This window comes from Gopherus evgoodei, chromosome 8, assembly GCF_007399415.2.
Source record: "Gopherus evgoodei ecotype Sinaloan lineage chromosome 8, rGopEvg1_v1.p, whole genome shotgun sequence".
NCBI classification, from domain to species: Eukaryota; Metazoa; Chordata; order Testudines; family Testudinidae; genus Gopherus; species Gopherus evgoodei.
Genome location: NC_044329.1, coordinates 43,715,401 through 43,739,345, shown reverse-complemented (window position 1 = coordinate 43,739,345; position 23,945 = coordinate 43,715,401). Strand labels below are relative to the sequence as shown.

Here is a 23,945-nt window from a genome sequence, read left to right as displayed (position 1 = left end):
TACAGTCGCTTAATAGAGTTACAATGCACTCTCTGTGAGCGCAAGCAGCCACATTGATCTGCCTAGCAGATGTCTTGTGGCAAGACATTTGTCGTAGCAACATGGTGCTCTGTACACACGTTCACATCCCACTGTGCCATCACTCAAAGGGCAGCTGAGGACACTGCAGTGGGCCGCACTGTAGTACAGGTTGCATTTCTTCTCTTCCTCGCACCCACTTCCACTCTGATCACTACTCCCCCACGGTTGGAATACATATAGGGACCATTGCTCAAAGAAGAGGAGGTTACTTACCTGTAATTGGAGGTTCTTTGGGATGTGTGATCACCATTTGTATTCCAATACCTTCCCTCTATCCCCTCTGCTGTGGACTGGGCTACTCTAGAGTAATAGGGTAACTGTAGGTGCCTCGACCTGCATGGCTTCTTAGACATTTGGCTGCGAGTACAAAGGAACATATGATGAACATGCGGGTCAATGGACACTGCTAAGAACAGCTTCCGGCTCTGGTGCATGGCATGCATGCGCACCTGCATTTGGAATACAGATAGGGACCACATATCTTGAAGAACCTCCAGTTACATGTAGGTAACCTCCTCTTATCTCACCCCTTTGTCTCTCTCTTTTCTGGGACTAACACAGCCACAACAATATTGCAAATGACCTATTATGACATGGCATCATAACAGTCAAAACATTTTCAACTTTTCTATTCTTTATATATAATCTCATTTCAACTTCTGTTTATAATACAAATTTTTTTTTTGAGATGTCAAATTTTCCTGCAGAACAGAAGTTCTGGGTTTCAACCCATTCTGCTTCCAGCTCTTCTTCAGACATCCTCTGTGCTGCAGTTATGCGTTGTTAATGTAGAATTCAGTGGCACGTTGAACAGTAAAGATGTGGGAACAGTCTGAAGCAATGAATGTAACATCAACAAGAATAGCACAGAGGATAATGCCACAGTCAGTGCAGTTATTTCCATAGTCAGTTCATTAAATTCCTCCTTTTTTGTTAAAATGAAGTTTCTACAGACTTTCTAGTCTATTATGTCAGGATGTTGCAGAGTCCAGGGTTGTGGCTGCAAAATGAAGAGCAGTGTATATCCTGGGCTTTGACCGTGTGAGAGTCACATGAGTGTGGTGATGGGGAGTTTCGAATTGTTAGTTACAGTCTCACAATAGTGGGTGTCCCAGGCTCCATGGCTGCAGAAGGGATGACCAGCACTAGTGCAGCAGGGGCTAGCACGGAAGTGCCTCCCAGAGGGCAGGACTGTCTCTGGCCGTATGCACCTCTGCACTCACATCCTGTCAATGTACAGGGCAGAGAGCAGGCTCTGCCCAGCTGTGCCTCCTCTTGCACAGGGGGATGGAAAATGGACAGCATTCATAGTAACCCCCAGGGTGCTGGCCAGCAGAGTTGTGCTGCTGGTGTCTGCTCCTGGCAAGGATAGGCTAGCAAACAGGGAACCAGGGATGGAGTGAAGTGCAGAGTGCTTTGGGGTGGTGCAGTTATGCACTGCTTCTGGCTGTGGACAAAGGTAAACTCATCATCTAGCCCCGCTGTAGGGGTGGCAGTGGCGGCTCCAGGCACCAGCGCTCCAAGTGCGTGCCTGGGGTGGCAAGCCGCGGGGGGGCACCCTGCCAGTCCCTGCAAGGTCGGCAGTCAGGCTGCCTTCGGCGGCATACTGCAGAGGGTCCGCCAGTCCCGCGGATTCGGCGGCAATTTGGTAGTGGGTACACAGAAACCGCGAGACCGGCGGACCTTCCGCAGGCAAGCTGCTGAATCCATGGGACCAGGGACCTCCCACAGGCAAGCTGCCGAAGGCAGCCTGCCTGCCGTGCTTTGGGCGGCAAAAAAACTAGAGCTGTCCCTGAGGGGTGGTGAGCCTGAAAGTACCAGCTGAGCAGACTTGCCAGTGACTGAGATCTGTGTTTCCAATGAAAACCCAAGTTAAACCCAGCCTCCCAACGTGACCAACTCCTGCTCTTTCCCACCTGCTGACAGATCCAACCCTCAAAGTGGATGATAGCAACACACGCATCCTAATTGGCTGCCTGGTGGCAATCATCTTCATCCTGGTGGCCATCATTGTCATCATCCTGTGGAGGCAGTTCTGGCAGAAGATGCTGGAGAAGGTGAGCAGATCCTGGAGGCTTCTTTGTAAGGGTTCTGCCAGCACTAGATTCATTCCCGTGCTGCACATCAGCCCCTCTGGTGACATCAGCACAGCCCTGACAGTAATGGAGTTTGTTCAGGGTGAGGCCTAGCTGGGGTTGTGCACCACTTGCATCCCCCCTGAAGCTCACAGGCGAGCGCATGGACCTGCTTGCGCAGACTGATTTCATCTAGCCACTGAGGGTGCCTCTACACTGGAATAAAAGACCCGTGACATGGCCACAGCTGGCCCTGGTCAGCTGACTCAGTCTTGTGGGGCACAGGCTGCATGGCTGTAAAATTGTTGTGCAGTCATTCAGGCTTGGGCTGGAGCCTGGGCTCTGGGAACCTCCCTCCTCGTGGGGTCCCTCGGCAGCTTCATCCCCCTTCCCGCCTCCCACGCCCCCCTGGTTCAGGGGACTGTTCCCCAGCCACCCCTGGATTCGGCAGTCCTGCCTGGTTCACAGGACAATTGTGTTTCAGGCCCAGTCTGCCAAACAGGACCTTTTGGCCCACATGATTTGTCTTGCTGCTTTGGTCCACTGGGCCTGTCTGTTTTTCGAGAGTGGGGAATGTCCTTTGCTGTGTCCCTGTACTTTCTCCTTCTGCATCCCCACCCCTTAGGCTTCTCGGCGGATGCTGGATGACGAAATGACCGTCAGCCTCTCCCTGCCTAGTGAATCCAGCATGTTCAACCGCAACCACTCCTCCTCATCTAGTGAGCAGGAGTCCAACTCCACCTATGACCGCATCTTCCCCCTGGGCCCAGACTACCAGGAGCCCTCACGGTTGATCCGCAAACTGCCAGAGTTTGTCCCAGGAGACGAAGAGGCAGGTGAGAATTAACAAACAAGTTCTGCAGCTAGCACAGCCCTGTTTGAGCAAACAATGAGCAGCAGAGTGCTCTTGCAATACCCTGCTATGCCTGCCCCTGATGCCAGATCCGGAGGCATCCAGTTAGGGGTAGTAGTGGCATTGTCTCACTACATCCTTGATCTGTCAGCAAGGAGCATGTGCTCAGACTAACACTTGTGACGGAGTCATTTTTAGGATCATGTGTATAGCTGGGCACAAACAAAAAAGTTCCCTTGCAGAAAATTTTGATTTTTTTTCTGTGCAAACTCAAAAATTGAAAAATTTCAGCCAAAACATTTTGGCTTGAAAATGCCTCATGGGAGTTGTAGTTCAGGTGCCTCCTCTATAGGCTGGGCTTTTTGGTTGGATTACCTCAACAGTTTAGACAGAAACATTTCAATCAGGACTAGTCATGCATCCACTGGGAAATGGAGTGACACCATTTCGGATCACATGGGAATCCCATCACATGACAGCCATCCCAGTGGGAGTGAGTTTAGACCAATACCAAACTGGAGTAAATTTGAACCAGCAGCCTAGAGGTCCCAGGCCCTTATCCCAGTCCTAGGCCCCATCTCCCTGAGCCATGTTAAGGTGGGCTGTGTATTTTATTTGATTACAAAATATCAATTTGCCCTTGCCATGTGCAGTGTGTTATTAGTGAAATAAGTCTCAGCACATAGTTTCTGGTCCCTTAAGTCCGTGACTAAGACAGTTCAAACTGCAAGTATTTCAACTTAATATGGAATTTGACATTTGTGCTGTGTTAGTTAGTTACCTATTTACCAAAGATCTGGAAAAGTGAAGTGGCAAAATGTGCAGATGGTAAAATTATTTAATAATAATACATAGTTCATAGCTTTCCATCTGAAGATCTCAAAGCATTTTACCAAGCAGTTCAGTATCATTCATTATCTTCATTTTACACTTGAGGAAACTGAAGCACAGAGTAAGGCAGTGACAGGCATAGAACATGTTTCCTGTATCACGGTGTCCTGTCTACTAGCCCACACTGCCTCTTTTCAGATTAGTCAGGACTAGAGGAGGAACTTCCCAGGGATTTAACCAGGCTGTGGGAATGGGTAGCATGATGTCAGACTGAAATTTAATATTGACAAATGCAAAGTCAGTCGCATGGGAAGGAACAATTAGAACTGCTCCAGCTGTGGCTTTGAAGAGTTTGATGATGCTTTCTGAGCAGGGAACACAAGCTCTGGATGAGGATGCTACAGGCTTCCCCTCTCTCCCCTTGTGTCACCTGTGGCACCAATCATAACCGGGCCTGGAAACTTGGAGTGAAGTTTTAGGGAGCTGAGAAGACTGTACAGGTCTCAGACCCCTTTAAGCTCCTGCAAAGTCTGGTCTGTTCTCCCCTGGCATCTGGGAAAGCAGATGGCCTAGGGCATTTTCTGTGTGACTTGGGCTACAGGAGAAAAGTGCTGAGCAGCTGAGGTATTCTCATGCTCTTTTCTTCCCAGGCTGCAGTGGAGTCGTCAAACCCGCCCAGCCAAGTGGCCCCGAGGGAGTCCCCCATTATGCAGAAGCTGACATTGTGAATCTGCAGGGGGTTACAGGCAGCAATACCTACTCTGTGCCTGCCGTCACTATGGACCTGCTCTCGGGCAAGGATGTGGCTGTGGAAGAGTTCCCTAGGAAACTGCTAACCTTCAAGGAGAAGCTTGGAGAAGGCCAGTTTGGGGAGGTGAGTGTGTTATCATGGGCTCTTACATTCTCTCCAGATCCTGTCTGCTTCCTTGTGCTGTTGTTAGTATGGACCAGAGTCCCACTGGAGCACTGCCAATGACAACAGTGTTCTTAAACCACCAGAGAAAAATACACCCTGGTGCTGAAGGAGATGAAGGGATCTCTCGTGAGTCACCTGCTGTATGCAGCTAGCCTGCAGCAGAACCACTTTTGGGTGTGGTTGGATTGTTTCTTGAAAGCTAAGCTGGATGAGCCTTGATCGGTACCTGGGATGGGAGATCTCCAGGGCCCAGCTACATACTGCAGGAAGTGATGTGTTGTTTTTCAGAAGGTGGTATTGGTCCCTGTAAGCCAGTGCTGAACAAATGCCCATGACTGTAAAATGTGGTTCACAATCATTTCCTATGTGCAGGATAAAGGGGTGTCATCTTTGCCTTCTAATTATATCCCCAAAGTTCATTGTTTGTACCATGAGTCCTGATAACCCCTGTAGCTTGCTCTCCAGTGTGCTGCCTTCCTGCTGACTCCTCATTGCATTAACCTACAATCCTTAACTTACATGTGGACCCACAGAGAGAGTTGAATAAACATCTTTGTCTGTCAGAAAACTGTTAACTCTTCATACCTTACACTTCTTTAGTCTCTCAGTGTAATCTAGTAGTTTATCCAAGAGAAAGTGAGACAGTGACATGATCAGTCTATAAGTACTGAGATGGGGAAGAGATTTCTGACAGCAGACAGCACTTCAGTTAACGTAATGAGAACCCATGGTTCGAAGCAGAAGTTAGACAAATTCAAGGAAGAAATAAGACACATTGAAACAGTGAAAGGAATTAACCACTGGAACAATTTACCAAGAGTTGTGGTGGATTCTCCATCACTGCGGCCCCCTGCCCAGAGGCTGGGAGTTGGGAGGTACCCCTGACCGCGGGGCTAGGAGCTAGTGGCAGGGTCCCCCACGGCCTGCACTGACTGGGAACTGTGGGTCCCCCCCAACCTGCTGGGGCTGGGATCTGCAGCATCCCTGCTGGCGGTGGCAACTGGGGAACTCCGGGGATCTCCCACTGCCTGCAGCGGCTGGGGAGGTCTGGGAGCTAGGGAGGTCCAGAGGGTCCCCCTACCCTGCATGACTGGGGACCCTCTGGACCTCCCTAGCTCCCAGACCTCCCCAGCCCCTGCAGGCAGTGGGGGATCCCCGGAGTTCCCCAGTTGCCACCGCCAGCAGGAACCCTGCTGCTGTAGCGACTGGACTGCTGACAGGTCCCAATGTCACAGAGGTCACGGAAAGTCACGGAATCCATGATTTCTACAACCTCCATAACATACTCCTAGCCTTAATTATAGACCACCAAAGCAGGAAGAGGAAGTGGGTGAGTCATTTTACAAGCCGGTAACAAGATTAGCTAACACACATAAGCTAGTATGTGGATTTCAAAGTCCCTGATATCTGTTGTAAGACTATTGTAGCAAAACATAGTACGTCCTGCAAATTCTTACTGTGTGTAGGAGACAGCTTTATGATTGAAGAATGCAAAATGAATGTTTCATACAATTCAGTTGAAGAAACAACTAGGGGTCGTCCATTTTGGATCTGGTTTTTCTGAACAGGGATGAATGAATTGCGAACATGAAACTGGTTGGGAAGTCGGGAAGCAGTGTTCATTATCTGATAGAATTCAAGACCCTATGGAAGGGAGGACATGAGAAAAAGAAGACACTGGACTTCAAAAAAGTGGATTTCAGCTGACTCACAGAAAAAGACCAATTAGAAAGAAAAAGAGTTGAAGGGGGCTGGCAGTTCTTAAAAGATGTAATACTAGCGGCTCAACATCAAACTATTCTGACACAGAGGAAAGATAAGAGCCACAGGAAGCCAATGTGGCTGCACAAGGAGTTTTTCAGCTATCTAAAAACCAAAAGGGAAACATACGTGATATGGCAGGAGAGGCACGTCACAAGGAAGTATACATGGGAATAGCACACACATGTAGGGACAAAATCAAGAAAGCCAAGGTGAAGAATGAGTTAAAGCTGGCAAAAAAATGTTAGCGGCAACAGGAAGAGGTTCTTCAAATATGTCAGACAAAAAGAAAGATCAGGGACAGTATTGGTCCGCTGCTCAATGGAGAACTTGAGCTGATAAAAGAAGATGATAGGAAGGCAGAGCTGCTTAATGCCTAATTTGTTTCAGTTGTTTCTCAAAAAATAACGTAACTGGATGACTAGCAAAGTTACCATAGACAATAAAGGGGAAGGGATGCAGATCAAGATAAGTAAAGAACACATCAGAGATCTTCTTACCAATTTTAATCCATTCACATGAGCAGAGCCAGATGCTAATAACCGGAGGGTACTGAAGGAATTAGTTGAAGTCTCTGAGCCACTGGCAATAATATTTACAAACTCCTGGATGACAGGAGAGGTCCTGGAAGACTGGAGAAGGCCTAACGTAGTGCCAGTCTTTAAAAAGGGGAAAAAAGACATGCCAGGGAACTAGAGACCAGTCAGCCTGACCTCGATCCCTGGGAAACTACGAGAGCAATGTAGGAAACATTCAATTTGCAAATACCTGGAGGATGAAGGGGTGATCACTAGCAACCAGCAGGATTTACCAAGAACAAATCATGCCAAACCAGCTTGATGTCCTTCTTTGACAGAGTAACTAATTTAGTGGATGGGGGAATGCGGTGGACATAATATACCTGGACTTTGGCAAGGCTTTTGACACAATCCCATATAACATTTTGATAGGTAAGCTGGAGAAATGCAGGTTTGACAGAACTACTATTTAGTGGATACATAATTGGTTAAACAATCGCAAACAAAGAGTAACTGTCAATGGAATTATGTCGGATTGGAGGGACGTCTCAAGTGGGGTTCCCCAGGGATCGGTTCTGGACTCGGTGTTCTTTAACATCCTTATTAATGACCTGGATATAGGAATAGAGAGCATCCTGATCAAATTTGCAGACGACACAAAGCTGGGCAGGGGCGAGGGTTGCCAATACTTTGGAGGATAGAGCTAAAATTCAGAGGGATCTTGGTAAATTGGAGAACTAGGCTGTGGATAACAAAATGAAATTCAACAAAGACAAATGTAAGGTGATACACTTAAGAAAGAAAAATCAAATGCACAAATGGAGAATGAGGGAAAACTGGCTTGGCAGCAGCACTGCTGAGAAGGTTCTGGAAGTAGTGGTGGATTACAACCTCAACATGAGTCAGCAGTGTGAAGCTGTTGCAAAAAAATCAAATGCAATTATAGGTTACGTTAACAGAGACATAACATGCAAATTATGAGAGGTAATGTTACCACTCTACTCGATGCTGTTTAGTCCTCAGCTGGATTACGGTGTCCAATTTTGGTCACCAATATATAGAAAAGATGTAGAGCAACTGGAAAGGATCCAGAGGCAAGCAACAAAGATGATCAAAGGGATGGAATGCAAGCCATATGAGCAAAGGCTGAAGGAACTGGCTATGTTTAGTTTGGAAAAGAGGAGATTAAGGGGGGACATGACAGTAGTTTTTAGATACTTGAAAGTCTGTCATAAAGATGGAGAAAAGTTGTTCTCTTGCCACCGAGGGTAGGACAAGAGGCAATGAGATCAAATTACAGCACAGCAGATTTAGATTAAATCTCAGGAAAAATTTCCTAGCTATAAGAGCAGCAGAACAATGGAACAGACTGCCTAGGGAGGTTGTGGAAGCTCCTTCACTGGAAGTTTTCAAAAGGAGGCGGGGCAGCCATCTGTCTTGGATTGTTTAGACCAGGGGTAGGCAACTTATGGCATGCGTGCTAAAGGCAGCACGCATGCTGATTTTCAGCAGCACTCACACTGCCTCGGTCCTGGCCACTGGTTGAGGTGGGGGGGGGGCTCTGCATTTTAATTTAATTTTAAATGAAGCTTCTTAAGCATTTTAAAAACCTTATTTACTGTACAAACAACAATAGTTTAGTTATATATTATAGACTTATAGAAAGAGACCTTCTAAAAACATTAAAATGTATTACTGGCATGCAAAATCTTAAATTAGAGTGAATAAATGAAGACACAGCACACCACTTCTGAGAGGTTGCCGACCCCTGGTTTAGACACAACAAATTCTGCATCGTGGCAGGGGGTTAAGAGATGATCCTTGCAGTCCCTTCTAATCCTATGATTCTGAGATCTATGAATCTATTACATTTTTTGCTCATATAAAATGTTGCATTTAATTCCACATTTTTTGTGAAATTATCTAATTATACTCAATAGCAATAGCATGAATATTCAATTTCAAATATAAAAATGAGAATAGTGCTAAAGTTTCTTTGGGAAAAATCCAAAACGATGAAGTGAAATTCTAAATAGCTTCCTTTTCCATCAAAGCACTATTTTCCAGCTGTATTTGCCAAAAATTATTTTCTCCTCAGCTTCTGCCAAAGCATGTTTTCCAGAGCAGATCAAAAAAGTTTCACTGGAACAGGTTTCTACCAGAAAATGCAATTTTGTCAAAATCAAAATGTTTTCAGGGAGTGTGTCAATTCTGATAAAATTTTTTTGATTGAAAAATTTCAAAATTTCAAACTCAAAAGGAGGCATTTTGTTCAGCTTCCTCGTTTCATTTCATTGCAACTTCCTTGTTCTATATTATCTGTTCTTCCTTGTTTTATATTATCACAATGAAATGTTTCAATAAGGTTATTTTGATGTTTTAGAATATGTCAACATTTTGATTATTTGTCACACATTTTGGAATTTCTCAAGGGACAGAAATTCCATTTTCCAATGAGCTTTCAAGATTTGTCTGTGCTTCTGTCAACATCGGTAGTGGGGGCCTTGGGTGGGACTTGTCCTGATCTGACACAGAGCAGCCCTGTGGTTGCTGAAGACTAGAAAATGACCCGTCAGACCCAGCCTGAGGTAGAGCTATTCCAGTGACCTCACTTGGAAGGCAAACTCGCATTCCTTTCACTTTATGCCTAGAGTAGCTATTCTAACAGTTATGACCATGTCTAATGTTGATGATGCTCCAAAGCATGTGTGGGACACATTTAGGATGGGAATGAATCCCTCTTTGGGATTCCTGGGAACTGTGTGCTGCTTACATGTCCTGCAATGGGATTTGAGCCAAGTGACTCCACACACATCATCTTCTGTGCACTACCGGGCCTCTCCATATGGCCTCCCTTTGCAGGGGCGGCTCTATGTTTTTTGGCGCCCCAAGCACAGCAGTCAGGCAGCCTTTGGTGGGACGCCTGCGGGCGGTCCGCTGGTCATGCAAATTCGGCGGCGTTTCTGCAGGTGATATGCCGGTCCCGCACCTTCAGTGTATCCACCGCCAAAGCAGCAGGACCGGCAGTCTTCCCGCGGGCATGCCGCCAAAGGCTGCCTGACTGCCGCCCTCACAGTGACCGGCAGGCCACCCCCCGCAGCTTGCCGCCCCAGGCACGCGCTTGCTGCGCTGGTGCCTGGAGCCGCCCCTGTCCCTTTATAGTCTCTGCATTGCACAGCCCTAGAACAGGAGGACATCTGTGCCAATGCCAGAACAGAGCCCAGGAGATGGATTTTATTTCAAACGTGTTTAATTCATGTTGTGAAAGCTGAGACAAATGTACTAGGCACATGGTGTCTGTGCAACCATTTTGCTTCAGCAGAACAAAGCTATGTAGCAGTTCAGTAGAGTTACTGACAGCCGATGCTATCTGAAAGTGTAAAGCTCCCACAAGGCCTTGTCAAAACTAGAAAAAGAGTTCATTTTATGCTCAGGAAGCACAGAGATCACACACCTCATGCAAACTCAGCCTGGGCCCTTTCCATTTTTAAATTATCACTAGGTTCTTCAGACTAAATTATGGCCGTGGGGACAGCTGTGGAATCCCGTTATTTTTAGGGAGGGTGATCTGGTTGTGACTGATTGGATCTGAGTAAACAGTTCTGTTGCTGATTCTGGCTCACTCAGCCTTGGTTGTGTTGGCACCGACAGGAGTGAAAGACAGTAAAGATTTATTTTGGTCATCAGACAGAATGTAACACTCTTGGGGAGCAGATCTACAGAGAGAGATGACCCTGTTGTGTCACATCCAGTTTCCAGAAGAGGACTGTGCTGCTGCCATATGTGGTAGTGCCTTGGCTTGAGTCTGCACCCACCATTTCTTACTCCACTTTACAATTTGTGATTCATATTAGCTCCATGGCTGCATTCTGAGGATCAAGTAGCAGCAGTGGTCAACTTGTCGGAAGGTTATATGGCCTTTTCTTGCAGATGCAGCTGCTGTCATCCACTCTACCAGGTCCTTGTTTTTCTGGGCATAGGAGTGCAGCCAAGGACTGGTAGTTTAATAAAACAAAATAAATCAGTAGCTCTTTGTCAGGTAGGACCTAGACCTGGCAAAACAGCCATAGGAATTATTAGAACTGAAAATAACTGTGCTAACAGAATTTTTAAGGGTCTGATTTGATTCCGGTTTGAGGGTAAGAATGAGTTGCTCTGATTTGACCCCCAAGGAAGTTCCAGGTTCAGGAAACAGAGAACCAGATGGCAAAGGTAACACTACCCATTGCCCCCCTTTAGGTTCATCTCTGTGAAGTGGAGGGGATGGAAAAGTTCATGGACAAAGATTTTGCTTTGGACGTCAGCTCCAACCAACCTGTGCTGGTGGCTGTGAAAATGCTGCGAGCAGATGCCAACAAGAATGCCAGGTATTGGGGTTATGTGGAGTTTGACGACTCAGTATGTACTGTGAGCTTGAGCCTCACTAAGAAAAATACTCACAGTCCCTGGGTAACAGGAGACTAAGTCCCATTTTCAAAAGCAACTCAAGTCTCCTATGTTCCCTAGACTTTTGAAATGTCATCCTTACACGGTTTGGCAAGGGACGCAATGGAGGCAGCAAGGGCTTTGCTCTGAGCGTTCCCCTTGCATGACACAGGGCATTCTGGTGATGCCAAAGACTTATGGTGTATGGAACGATATTTCTTTTTTAAAACTCTAAGGAATTCCATTTGAAAGCAGCATTAGGAGAATTCACTGAGGAGTCAGGAGATGCCGGAGATGGGGTTGCATGTGGCCCCCTTGTGGGTGAGTGTAACTGTGTAGCCTTTCATTACATGGTTATGAGGAGTCCTGTGTCACCTTAAAGACTAAGGGCTTGGCTGCACTCGAAACTTCAAAGCGCTGCCACGGCAGCGCTTTGAAGTGTGAGTGTGATCGCAGCGCCAGCGCTGGGAAAGAGCTCTCCAAGCGCTGCACGTACTCCACCTCCTCATGGGGATTAGCTTGCAGCGCTGGGAGCCGCACTCCCAGCACTGTGGCACTGTTTACACTGGCACTATACAGCGCTGTATCTTGCAGCGCTCAGGGGGGTGTTTTTTTTCACACTCCTGAGTGAGAAAGTTGCAGTGCTGTAAAGCTCCAGTGTAGCCAAGGCCTAACAGATTTATTTGGGCATCAGCTTTTATGGATAAAAAACCCACTTCTTCAGATGCATGGAGTGAAAATTACATATTACTGGCATAAATATACTGACACATGAGGAGAAGTGAGTTACCATACAAGTGGAGAACCAGTGCTGACAAGGCCAATTCAATCAGGGTGGATGTGATCCACTCCTAATAATTGAGGAGGAGGTGTCAATACCAAGAGAGGGAAAATTGCTTTTGTAGTGAGTCAGCCACTCCCAGTCCCTGTTCAAGCCCAAATTAAATTTGCAACTGAATTGTAGCTTTGCAGTTTCTCTTTGAAGTCTGTTCCTGAAGTTTTTTTGTTGACGTATGGCTACTTTTAAATCTGTTATTGAATGTCCAAAGAGATTGAATTGTTCTCCTACTGGCTTTTGTATGTTACCATTCCTGACGTCTGATTTGTGTCCATTTATTCTTTTGCATAGACACTGTCCAGTATGGCCAGTGTACATGGCAGAGGGGCATTGCTGGTACGTGATGGCATATATTACATGTGTCAGTATATTTATACCCGAATCTGTAATTTTCACTCCATGCATCTGAAGAAGTGGGGTTTTTTTACCCATGAAAGCTTATGCGGCATGCTCAAATAAATCTGTTAGTCTTTAAGGTGTTGTTTTTTCGGAGACAGTCTAACATGGCTCCCCTCTGATGCTCATCACCATGTAATCAAGTATCAATCATTCCTGTTACATCTGCTCCTGGGTCAGTGCCCCACCTGCCTATCCACACCCAGCTCCTGACTCTGGTCCCCCATCTCTGCTGTTCACTAGCTGCCCATGGTTTGACATTTGCAGGTTTGATTTTTAAAACACTGCACATGTTCAGTCCACCCCATTGGGCTTCTGCTAAGAGCCCTGCCATCCTCAGCAATAGGCTCTGCTCTCAGTGCCAAGAAGCATGGTCTGCTCAGGTTAGGCCAAACTCCAAGGAGTTCACAAGCCTCCGAGCCATGGGAGAGGGGGGCTGAGTGGTTCACGGTATCCTTGGCCATGTGTCTGTGTGGCTTGCAATGCACTCTGCCACCCGAAGGAGGTCTAATTCACTACAGCAAGTCCTGTATTTTGCATTTTAAAATGGTATTGGGTTGAAAGTATGCACCAAAGAGGGACCATTCAACCGCATGGGAAAGAGAGGAACTTTTAAAATATTAACTTTTATTATTATTATTTATCTGACTGGTGTGCGGTTGACACCACTGCCTTCTACTTTGGAATCAGGACTGCTCAGTTTGCAATCGGACCTGTGTCAGAGGCCTTATACAGCAACTGGAGAGTCTCCTTTAGCGCAAGTGGTAGGGGCTATGCATTTAGAGCAGGTGGATCTGATTGCTGTCCCTATTGTGCCATGAAATCCCAAGTAGTCATGGGCTTCAACCAAGGCCAGGTCCAGGGTTTTGCCACCCCAAGCAGCTCCCCCCCCCCAAAAAAAAACCGCGATCGCGATCTGCGGCAATTCAGCAGGAGGTCTTTCACTCTGAGCGGTAGCGAGGGACCCTCCACCGAATTGCCTCCGAATACCTGGATGTGCCACCCCTCTCCAGAGTGGCCGCCTCAAGCATCTGCTTGCTAAGCTGGTGCCTGGAGCCGGCCCTGGCTTCAACACAGGGAAAGCCAAGTAGTTCTAGGCAGCCACAGGTGTCTGTTACAAGTAACAGACTAAAATCTAGGGTCATGCAATGTGAGGTCCCTGCTGCATGCATATGTGTCCTACCTAGACCAAAACTCTGTGAAGCTGAACTTAGGGTTGAGAACATGGATCAGCAATTGAAAGGAAAACACAAGAATGTTGTAGTTAATAAAATCAAGAAACTTTTTAAAAAAGACGTCTAGGAAATTTGCAGGAAACTTCAAAAGCTCCCAAACACTTGGAAGTCTGGAAATGCCCAGTTAAGATACCAACGTAACCTTAACTCTGCCCCTTAGTGAGGCTAACCATTCTTCTTCCCATCTTTGTCCCTTTCATTCCTAGGGCCAGGAAAGGTTTTCTGCCCCAGGCACTTCCATTGTGCAATGAGTTATTTTGGATCACAAGAGCGCTCAGGGCACGTACACACAGCAGCGGGAGGCGAAGTTCCCAGCTCAGATAGACAGCTACATGCTAGCGTGTTAGTAGCAATGTTGCCATGGCAGCATGGATGGTAGCTCAAACTAGCTTCCCGAGTACGAGGCTAGATTGAGGATGAGATCGCATTTGAGGGGCTAGCTCAAGCACTGCCTGTGCTGCTGTGGCCATATGGCTATCTCTTAGTGTGTGAGCTTGAGCAGAGCTAGCATGTGTACACCTCTCAGAGCTGGGGATTACAACTCTCAGCATGGCTGCACCCTAACGCTCTGCAGCAGACCTTCCAGCAGTCCCAGATTTCACAGGACTGTCCCACTGTGACCCTCCAGCCCAGCTGAAGCAGCTCCTGTCCCACAGGTCTAGCTGGGCTTGGCTCCCCACCTCATTGAGGGGCCAGGACACATAAGAGCAGCATGGCGACTCTGCATGCCAGGAACCAGGTCACAATGCCTCTCATAGGGAGGTGAACCTAACCAGCCCTGCAGGAGAGAAGCCACCACAGTGGGATAAGAGGGAAACAGGCTTGTTTTCAGCCCTCAGGGGGCAGCACTTGTTCCACTTCAGTCCCTGCAAATGTTGGGAGGTGTGCTGGCTGGCTTCCTAGTGCTTGGCTCATGGAACTGATAGGTTAGGCTGAGATTCTTTCATAGAGGTCCCAGAAGTCACAGATTCTGTGATGTTCTAGGACCTCCATGACTTCCGCAGCGGCTAGTACGGCTGACTTCAAGGCCACTCGGGCAGCTGGCTCCGGGGACTACTGGAACAGTGGCCGATGTGACTGGCTCTGGGGAGTGCCTGAGCAGCGGTCTTGGGGGTGCCCTGGGGACTGCCCAAGCAGCAGTGGTCCCAGAGTGGCTGGAGCATCGGCCCCAGGGATGCCCACAGACCTTCCAGAGAGCAGTCCCTGGGAGCAGCTGCTGGGGGGTTGTCAACCCTAGCACTGAAGCAGGCCCCCCACATCAGGGGCCCCCTGGAGCAGCAGGGCCCCAGAAGTAGAGATTTAGTCACGGGTATTTTGGGTAAGTCATGGACAGATCACCGTCCGTGAATTTTTATTTATTGCCCGTGACCTGTCCATGACTTTTACCAAAAGTACTCATGACTCAATCTAAGCCTTACTGATGGGACCACGCAGGAACCTGTCTAGCGGCAGCTATGGAGGGGCTGTGGAGGTCAAAGCATTCTCCTTTGTCTAATGGGCAGCCAAACTTTATACAGCTTCCTTTGTGTTGCAGAGCAGCTGCCTGAAGGGGTGGAGTTGGGGACGAATGGTCAGGTCATCTTCCAGGCCCATGTGATCCTAAGAGAGCAGCCAGGGCCTAAGGGGTTTCCCGGATGTAAACCCCAGGGAGTGAGGCAGGAACAGGGAACAGAGTGCTTGTTAGTGAGACTCCAGGATGGTCCACAAGAGACACCGGCCTGAGAGAGCTCTCTTTTGGTGTCAGAGCCATGATGCCTTAGCTGAGGTTTCTGGGAAGAGCAAGTTGCCTGTGTGCCATTTCTTACCACCTCTGACGTGGGCCATGAGTACGTTCTGTGAATAACCAACTTGCATGGGAAGGTCCCTGAGCGTGCACCATCGAGTGCACCAGATGGGCCTTCCAGGCCCTGAAGCCTGGTGCCATGTGGCAAAGGCTAGCAATATCTTCCCATTAAAATCTGTCATGAGTATTAGTGTACTTTCCTGTGAAAATTGCTCTCTGTGGTACTTTCCTCTGTTGTACATTGTACCATTAACTCTAGTGCCCTGCATGTTTTGGCTCTGTCTATCTGTTCCTTTGGGTCTGTGTCTCTTTGTCTGTGAGTCTCTGGGTCTATCCATGTATGCCCACATGTGTTGTATACCTGTCTCTGTGGGCCCACATATGTCTGTGTGGTTTTTTTTCTGAAAGAAATGACTTTCTGAAGGAGATTAAGATCATGTCACGGCTCAAGGACCCCAATATCATCCGGCTGCTGGCAGTGTGCATCACTGACGACCCTCTCTGCATGATTACTGAGTACATGGAGAATGGCGACCTCAACCAGTTCCTATCCCGCCATGAGCCCCAGCTCCCCCCTGCCAGCAATGGACCCATTGTCAGGTAGCCCTTCCGCTCCTGCATGGGGCTCCTCACCTATACAGGTCTCTACCATTCTCACAGCATGGTGGGGCAGAAGGGCAGGAGCATGTGGGACTTTGTGGGGGATGCAGAAAGGGAAGGATATGACTGGGTAGGGGCAAGGAGAGCAGATGTGATGGGTGGAGGAGAGCAGGTGGGGAAGGGGTCACGAGAGCAGGTGTGGCTGGGTGGGAGTAGGGTCATGAGAACGGGTGCGCCTGAGTGAGAAGTAATGGCGTTGCAAGATAGGTCTTGGGGCAGAGTAGGTGTAGCTGGGTGGGGGGAAAGGGAGGACAAGTGGGCTGAGCGGGGTGAAGAGAGCAAGTGTGATCAGATGGGGACAGTGAGAGGTGATTGGGGAGAGGATGTGTCTTGGTGGAGGTAAGGAGAGCAGGGGGCTGGGTGGGGATGGGGCAGAGTGGGGGGTGGTTGGGTGGGGGTAGGGAGAGCGAGTGTGACCAGATGGAGGTGATGAAAGCACAAGAGGAGGAAATGCCTATTTCATTGTCATTTCTTGGGCTCCTCCTGCTGACTCCAGCATTTTGTGCCGTTGCCCTGTTTTGGGGATGTGCCAAACCTTTGGGTAGCTTGGGCTTGGACATGCAGGAGGGCTACCCAGTAGGAATCTGGCCAGGCCATTCTGCCATCCGTGCCATGCTCATTTCTTACTGCCCTGCCAGTGGCACACTGTCAGGGCAATTCTTCCCTGACTGGCCCTTCCACTGCAGTGCAGTATCTAGCCAGGGCCTGCTCCTTGATACATCCAGCAATTACCATGGGAGCTTCTGCTGTAGGCTGTTGGTGTCCAGGTTGTTGCCCCAGGATTTGCATCGTACAAGGGCAGGCTGCTGTGAGTTGCCGAGGATGAAGTCCAACTGCTCCTGTGTAGGTGACATCACATCCAGGTGGCTCAAGGCCTGCTCAGCAGCCTCACCCCTCCTTTGGCCTTCCCTGTCTCCGCAGCTACACTGACCTGAAGTTCATGGCCACTCAGATTGCCTCTGGTATGAAGTACCTCTCCTCTCTGAATTTTGTGCATCGGGACCTGGCCACACGCAACTGCTTGGTGGGTAAGAACTACACCATCAAAATAGCAGACTTTGGCATGAGCAGGAACCTGTACAGTGGAGACTACTACCGAATCCAGGGGCGGGCCGTGCTCCCTATTCGCTGGATGTCCTGGGAGAGTATTTTATTGGTAAGTGGAGACTTTACAACTGCCAGGGGAACCAGTGAGAGAGATTGTGGGGACCTGGCCCCTTTCTGTAGCACTGGGTGATCATGGGGAATGGGTTTCAGTGCCCCCTGCCTGCTGCCCTCTCCTGATTAATCAAGGGGCAGGATGGAATCGGGGGCTCCGTGTTTACATGCGTTGTCCAGGGTATTCACTCAATTGCTGCTGTAATCTAGTGAAATCTGAGCAGTCCTGGCATGGAGGCGTTGCAGTGTGGAGCAGAAAAGGGGAAGATAGAGTTGTGGCTGTGCCTATCCATGAGCGTAGTTTCTCTTTACAGAAGGACTGGAGCATGTCTGGGTCCCTGTGTGAGAGATGTGCAGTATCTTTTTTTGGTGTGTGCTTAGATCTGAATGAGAGTGGTGCTGCTTTTCTGTAGATTTGTCAATAAGTGGGTGCAGCTAAAGGCCTAGCTTGATAATTACAGCAGTTAGATGGTACTTTACCTGTTTGAGCTGCCATGCGAGTGCTGCAGCTGATTGCCTCCTGCGGAGCATATTGCCTGTAGCAAGACTATCCCTGAGATAGGACCTTGTCAAGTGAGCTCAATTCTTGAGGTCACCTCCCACTTAATCCCAGCCCTCCAGCTCCATGGTTCTGTGATAGCTACCTGGGAAGGGCAGAGACTATTCTATGTAGAGCTAATCAGGTTTCCTCTCCAGTCACCCAGAAGCAATGGAAGATAATAGGCAACTACATTAGCCACAGCCTGTTGGAGGTATGAGAGTGCTGAGGGAAGGGGATCTGGGGTGCACTGCATTCTCTTCATTCTCACTGGCTCCTCACCCCTTGGAGATTATCCCAAATTGGTGCATGTTAGAACAGCTCTTAGTGAGGGGCTAAAGTCCCATTTGCCTTCCACACACAGTTGTGCTGCACTGAGTGTGTGTCCAATGCTGCTGAGATTTTAGCCTGTGGACGGCAGATTCACTGAGTGACAGCAGTCTGCATTTGTATGGCTTTGTCTCTACACTGCGGCCTCATGACTCATGGGGGGAGAGAGGGTGTCACACAGAAATGGACATCTTTATATGGGCACTGAGTGAGGAGGAAAAGGAGAATGCCCTGGTCAATTGGCTGCACTTTGATAGCGTTATGCTGAGAGGGACCAGCTACTGCTTTGATTACAAACCCCTCTGAGCTGGGGCGTTACCGCAGCCTGCAGTTACCAGAAGTGTCAGGATGAGCTAATCAGAAGCCCCACTCCCCAAGACAACAGGGGGTTGTGAGCCACTCCCCCCCAGGAGTAGAGTGGACTGGTGGGTAGAGGCTTTTGCAAAGTATTGTTTTGGGTGTGGGAGGGAAGGCAGAACACACAGAAACTGAAAACAAATAAGGACAAAGAGAAAGGCAGGCAGAGGCAAAAAACAAAAAATCCAAGCAATAGCCGGTGAGCCCAATGTGACCTGCAAAAAGCTAGTGAGGGAGCGTTTGGGTCTGCTGTCTAAGAGGCTTGGGGCTGTAAGCTGGGAAACTGCTCCTCTTATTCTTGACTCCTTCTGTGCTCAGAGAAGCAGGACTTTGTGTGTTCCTTGTAAATAAATAAAAGTACATCATAGAGAATTCCAGACTCCATGAATTTCTACTTCTCCAGGACCCTGAAGTCTGACTAGCCACAGAGGGTGAAACAGAGGAACATCACTGCCATCCACACCACAACACATGACAGGGCCCAGGCATGCATAACAAAGCTCCAGCCACTAGATCACTTGCTCAGGGTAAAACTATCCAGTCAGTTTTGTGGCTCTGTTTTGAGAGATGGATGTTATCAGGAGTTGGATCAAGGGATTAGAATTGTTACTTGAATTTTAAATAAAGTTGTCAGTTCTGACTCACGATCTCAGAGTAGAAGCAGCAGCAGCTTTATAATTGATATTAAAACAGGACAAAACTAAATAAGTGAGTCCAGGTGGACATGTGTTCTGAACAAGAGAACAGCAATGGGAACTGGAGTGCAGCAATCCAGTACAGAGAGAGCAGACCGACCCCATCAGACAGTGACAGCAGCAATAGTATTTATTGCAAAACCACAGTCTGAAAACTGGGCAGCCACCACACTCTCATGTCAGACAACCAGACCTGAAGCTTTAGCTGCCCATGCTCGAGTGATCCAAATCTCCCCTCAGCCTGTGTGATAAATGAAGTGGGGCGAGGGGGGCGGGGGAGCTCCCTTTGATGGACACCCAGCCAGTCAGTTAGCTGTAAAATCCTTCTTGGTGTCTGTTCTCTGCTTGCTTTACCTGTAAAGGGTTAACAAGCCCACAAGTAAAATAAAAGGAGTGGGCACCTGACGAAAAGAGCCAATGGGAGGGTTAGTAAAAGCAGCAAAGAGTCCTGTGGCACCTTATAGACTAACAGATGTATTGGAGCATGAGCTTTCGTGGGTGAATACCCACTTCATCGGATGCATCTGATGACTTGGGTATTCACCCACGAAAGCTCATGCTCCAATACGTCTGTTAGTCTATAAGGTGCCAAAGAACTCTTTGCTGCTTCTACAGATCCAGACTAACACGGCTTCCCCTCTGATACTTGACACAATAGGAGGGTTAGAACTTTTAAATTTGAGAAGGAAACTTTCTCTTTGTCTGTTGTTCTCTGGGCTGCAGGGACATGGAGCAGCAATGCTGTAAGCAGAAATGTAAGGTTTGAACAGGTATGAAAAAGTATCTTCCATACCTCGAAGAAATAATTTGGATAGCGAATGTTTAGTTAGGTTTATTTCTTATTTTGGCTTGTGGATCTCCTGTGTGCTAACCCCAGATGCTTTTGTTTGCTTGTAACCTTCAAGCTGAATCCCCACTCTGTCAGTTTGAGTGCAGGAAGTGGGGGCCCGCAAGAATTTTAAAAATTAATAGTTGCCATTCCAGGCTTGTATTAAACTCCCAAGGTTATGGCTTCTCTCTGAGCTTGGCTTGGTAAATGCTGCCACCACCCAAATGCAAAAAAAACCACCCTTTGAACCCAGGAAGAAGCACTTGGGAATTCCTCCCTGTTGAGTACCCTTTCACCCCACTTCCGAGGAAGAGTTGAGAAAGACAGAGCTGATCTCTTTTGTTTTCTATCAGCTAATCAAACAACACGCACAAACCTCTGAGGACACCAAAAATCCAATCCTGTTCTTAAAAAAGGTAAATTTTATTAAAAACAAAAAGGGAAAAAATACTTCTGGAACTTAGGCTTTTTGCTAGATCTTAAAAGAAACAATTACAAAAATTAAGCACCCAAAATAGCTTTCTTGGGGGTTCAGCTTAGAGGATGAATTGTTGATCTGGTCCTTTGTACAGGAACTCCTCACTTAATGTTGTAGTTCTGTTCCTGAAAAATGTGACTTTAAGCGAAACAATGTTAAGCAAATCCAATTTCCCCATAAGAATGTAAATGAGGGGGTTAGGTTCTAGGGAAATTTTTTTCACCAGACAAAAGACTATCTGTCTGTCTGTCTGTCTGTCTACACACACACACACAGTATAAGTTTTAAACAAACAATTTAATATTGGTACACAGTGATGATGATTATGAAGCTTGGTTGAGGTGGAGGAGTCAGAGGGTGGGATATTTCCCAGGGAATGCCTTACTGCTAAATGAACTAGCAATTGACTGAGCCCTCAAGGGTTAACTCTCACAACACTCTGCAAGGCAGCAGGAAAGGAGGGAGGGCAGACAGACACACACCCTGTATGTGAGAGAAAAAATGCGCATTTCCCCTTTAAGTAGCTGACCCCAGGCTTAAGTACGTTCCCTTGTTAATTAAATCAGCTTGCTGAGACCCAAGTCAGCAGCTACTGCCTAGAAGCTCCCTCCCTTTGTTGTGTGTCTCCCTGCTCTATCGAAGATGGGGTATGTGGGGTGCAGGAACAGGGGGGAGGGGGAGACACCCTGACATTAGCCCCCTTCTTCCCCCTTCCCCCTGTACAGCAAGCAGGAGTCTCTGGGAGCAGCTCCAAGGCAGAGGGAAGGAGCAGCACATGGCAGTGGGGGGAGGGACAGCTTCTGCACAGGGAACTTAGGGGAGTGGGGAGCTGATGGGGGGCTTTTGGTCCACCCTGGTTCCAGTCACCCACCAGCTAACTGCAACGGGCTGGTCTTCTTGCAAGTAGCGGACAAAACAGGCAGCTGCCAAAGGACATTAGAAGGGAGCATTTCACAACTTTAAATGAGCATGTTCCCTAATTGATCAGCAACTTAACATTGAAACAAAGTTAACCGGGACGACTTTAAGTGAGGAGTTCCTCTACATTAAAACTGCTCCTATACCACGCTCGGATGCATATGTGGTTATGACGAATGGTTGGTCGAAGTCTGGGGCCCTCAATACATGGTCAGACATAAGGGTCACTTTAAGCTGGTTAAAGGCTTTCTGACACTTCTCAGCCCACTGAACAGCATTTGGCTGTTTTTTTGTGGTCAGGTCTGTCAATGGGGTGGCAATTTTGCTGTAGTGTGGTACAAATCATTAGTAATATCCAGCCAAGCCCAAGAAGGATTGGACCTGCTTCTTTGACTTAGGGACAGGCCAATTTTTGATAGCATTTACCCTAGCCTGTAGGGGGTTGGTAGTACCTTGACCCCCCTGGTGTCCAAGGTATGTTACCCTGCTTAGGCCTATTTGACACTTTTTGGCTGTAACAGTTAATCCTGCCTCTCTTATGTGCTGGAAGACAGCTTGGAGGTGCTCCGGGTGTTCTGCCCATGAATCTGAGACTATAGCTACATCGTTGAGGTAGGAGACTGCAAACTTCCCAAATCCAGCCAGAAGGTTATCTACCAATCTCTGGAAGGTGGCAGGTGCATTTCACAATCCGAAAGGGAGCACATTACATTCATGTAACCCTACATGGGTGATGAAGGCTGATCTTTCCTTGGCTGGGTCATCTAGCGGCACTTGCCAGTACCCCTTAGTTAAGTCTAAGGTGGAGATGAACTGGACATGTCTCAGTTTCTCCAATAACTTGTCTGTGCCCGGCATTGGATAGTTTTCTGGGTGAGCTACAGCATTGAGCTTATGGTAGTCTACACAAAAGAAGATTTCCCCATCTGGTTTGGGAACCAGAACCAATGGAGAGGCCCAGGCACTCTCAGAGGGGCAGATTACACCCATCTGTAACACCTCCTTGATCTCCCTTTCTCTTGCGGTTTTGGCTTCAGGAGCCATCCGATAGGGTTGGGCTCTAATTAAGTGAGCATCACCTGTGTCAATGGAGTGGTATACCCGTTTTGTCCATCCTGGGGTAACTGAAAACATTGGTATGAAACTGGTGCATAGCTCCTGGATTTGCTGTCCTTGCTTATGCCCAAGGGTCATGGAAAGGCTAACCTCTTCCACGCCACCTTTGCTTTTTCCGTCATAGTAGACTCCTTCAGGCCACTCGGCGTCATCTCTCTACTGGGCTGTAAACTGGAAAACCTTGAATAAAAGGAATAAAAGGGCTTTAGAGAATTATTTTAGGTTTTAGGGTAGGGTCTGGGAACGCTATGCGTTAATTAACAGCTCCCAGGTGCTCTCGGACCATAAATGGCCCCTCCCCTGACACTTCCATCTTATTGGCCTAGAGCGCTTTCAGGACCATGACTTGGTCACCTACTCCGAAGAAACGTTCTCTGGCATGTTTATCACACCAGGCCTTTTGCTCTTGCTGATCATCCTGTAGATTTTCTCGAGCAAGGCTAGAGAGTCTTTGAGGGTGTTTTGCAGGTTGGTTATTAAGTCCAAAATGTTAGTTCCTGGAGAAGATGTAACACTCTCCCCTTGCTGCTTCACCAGCTGTAATGGCCCCTTAACTTTGTGGCTATAAATGAGTTCAAAGGGTGAAAATCCCAAACTGAGATGTGGTACGTTCCTGTAGGCAAAGAACGTAGGCAAAGAGCAACTGCTGCAACACTAGGTCCCAATCACTGGAGTGTTCATTCACAAATTTACGTATCATGACCCCCAAAATCCCATTAAACTTTTCCACTAGGCCATTTGTTTGATGGTGGTAAAGGGTGGCAACCAAGTGGTTCACCCCATGAGCTTCCCAGAGACATTTCATGGTCTCTGCCAGGAAGTTAGTTCCCGAATCTGTAAGGATGTCGGAGGGTCAACCTACCCTGGCAAAAATGTCTGTCAATGCCTGGCCCACGCTTTTAGTCCTGGTGTTGCTTAGAGCTACTGCTTCCATGAATGTCAGTATGTACAGCTTTCCTCTGGGTGTCTTCTTAGGGAAAGTACCCAGAATATCCACAGCTACACACTGAAATGGAACCTCAATGATCGGGAGTGGCTGGAGAGGGGCCTTGATCTGATCTTGGGGCTTTGCCATCCTCTGGCACACCTCACAAGACCGGACATAGGTAGAAATGTCCTTGCCCATTCCCTCCCAGTGGAATGACTTTCTCAAA

At 47.9% G+C, this 23,945-nt stretch overlaps 1 protein-coding gene across 1 annotated transcript in view; it reads left to right on the top strand.

The window, feature by feature from the left end:
• The window catches only part of DDR2 (discoidin domain receptor tyrosine kinase 2), a 151,651-nt gene that overhangs the window by 114,565 nt on the left and 13,141 nt on the right, over window positions 1-23,945 (top strand). Inside the window, exons 11-16 of the mRNA XM_030572798.1 lie at window positions 2,008-2,138; window positions 2,782-2,992; window positions 4,491-4,714; window positions 11,275-11,402; window positions 16,121-16,312; window positions 17,294-17,528. Of these exons, the coding sequence (XP_030428658.1) occupies window positions 2,008-2,138; window positions 2,782-2,992; window positions 4,491-4,714; window positions 11,275-11,402; window positions 16,121-16,312; window positions 17,294-17,528 (1,121 nt within the window). The remainder of the gene's footprint in view (window positions 1-2,007; window positions 2,139-2,781; window positions 2,993-4,490; window positions 4,715-11,274; window positions 11,403-16,120; window positions 16,313-17,293; window positions 17,529-23,945) is intronic.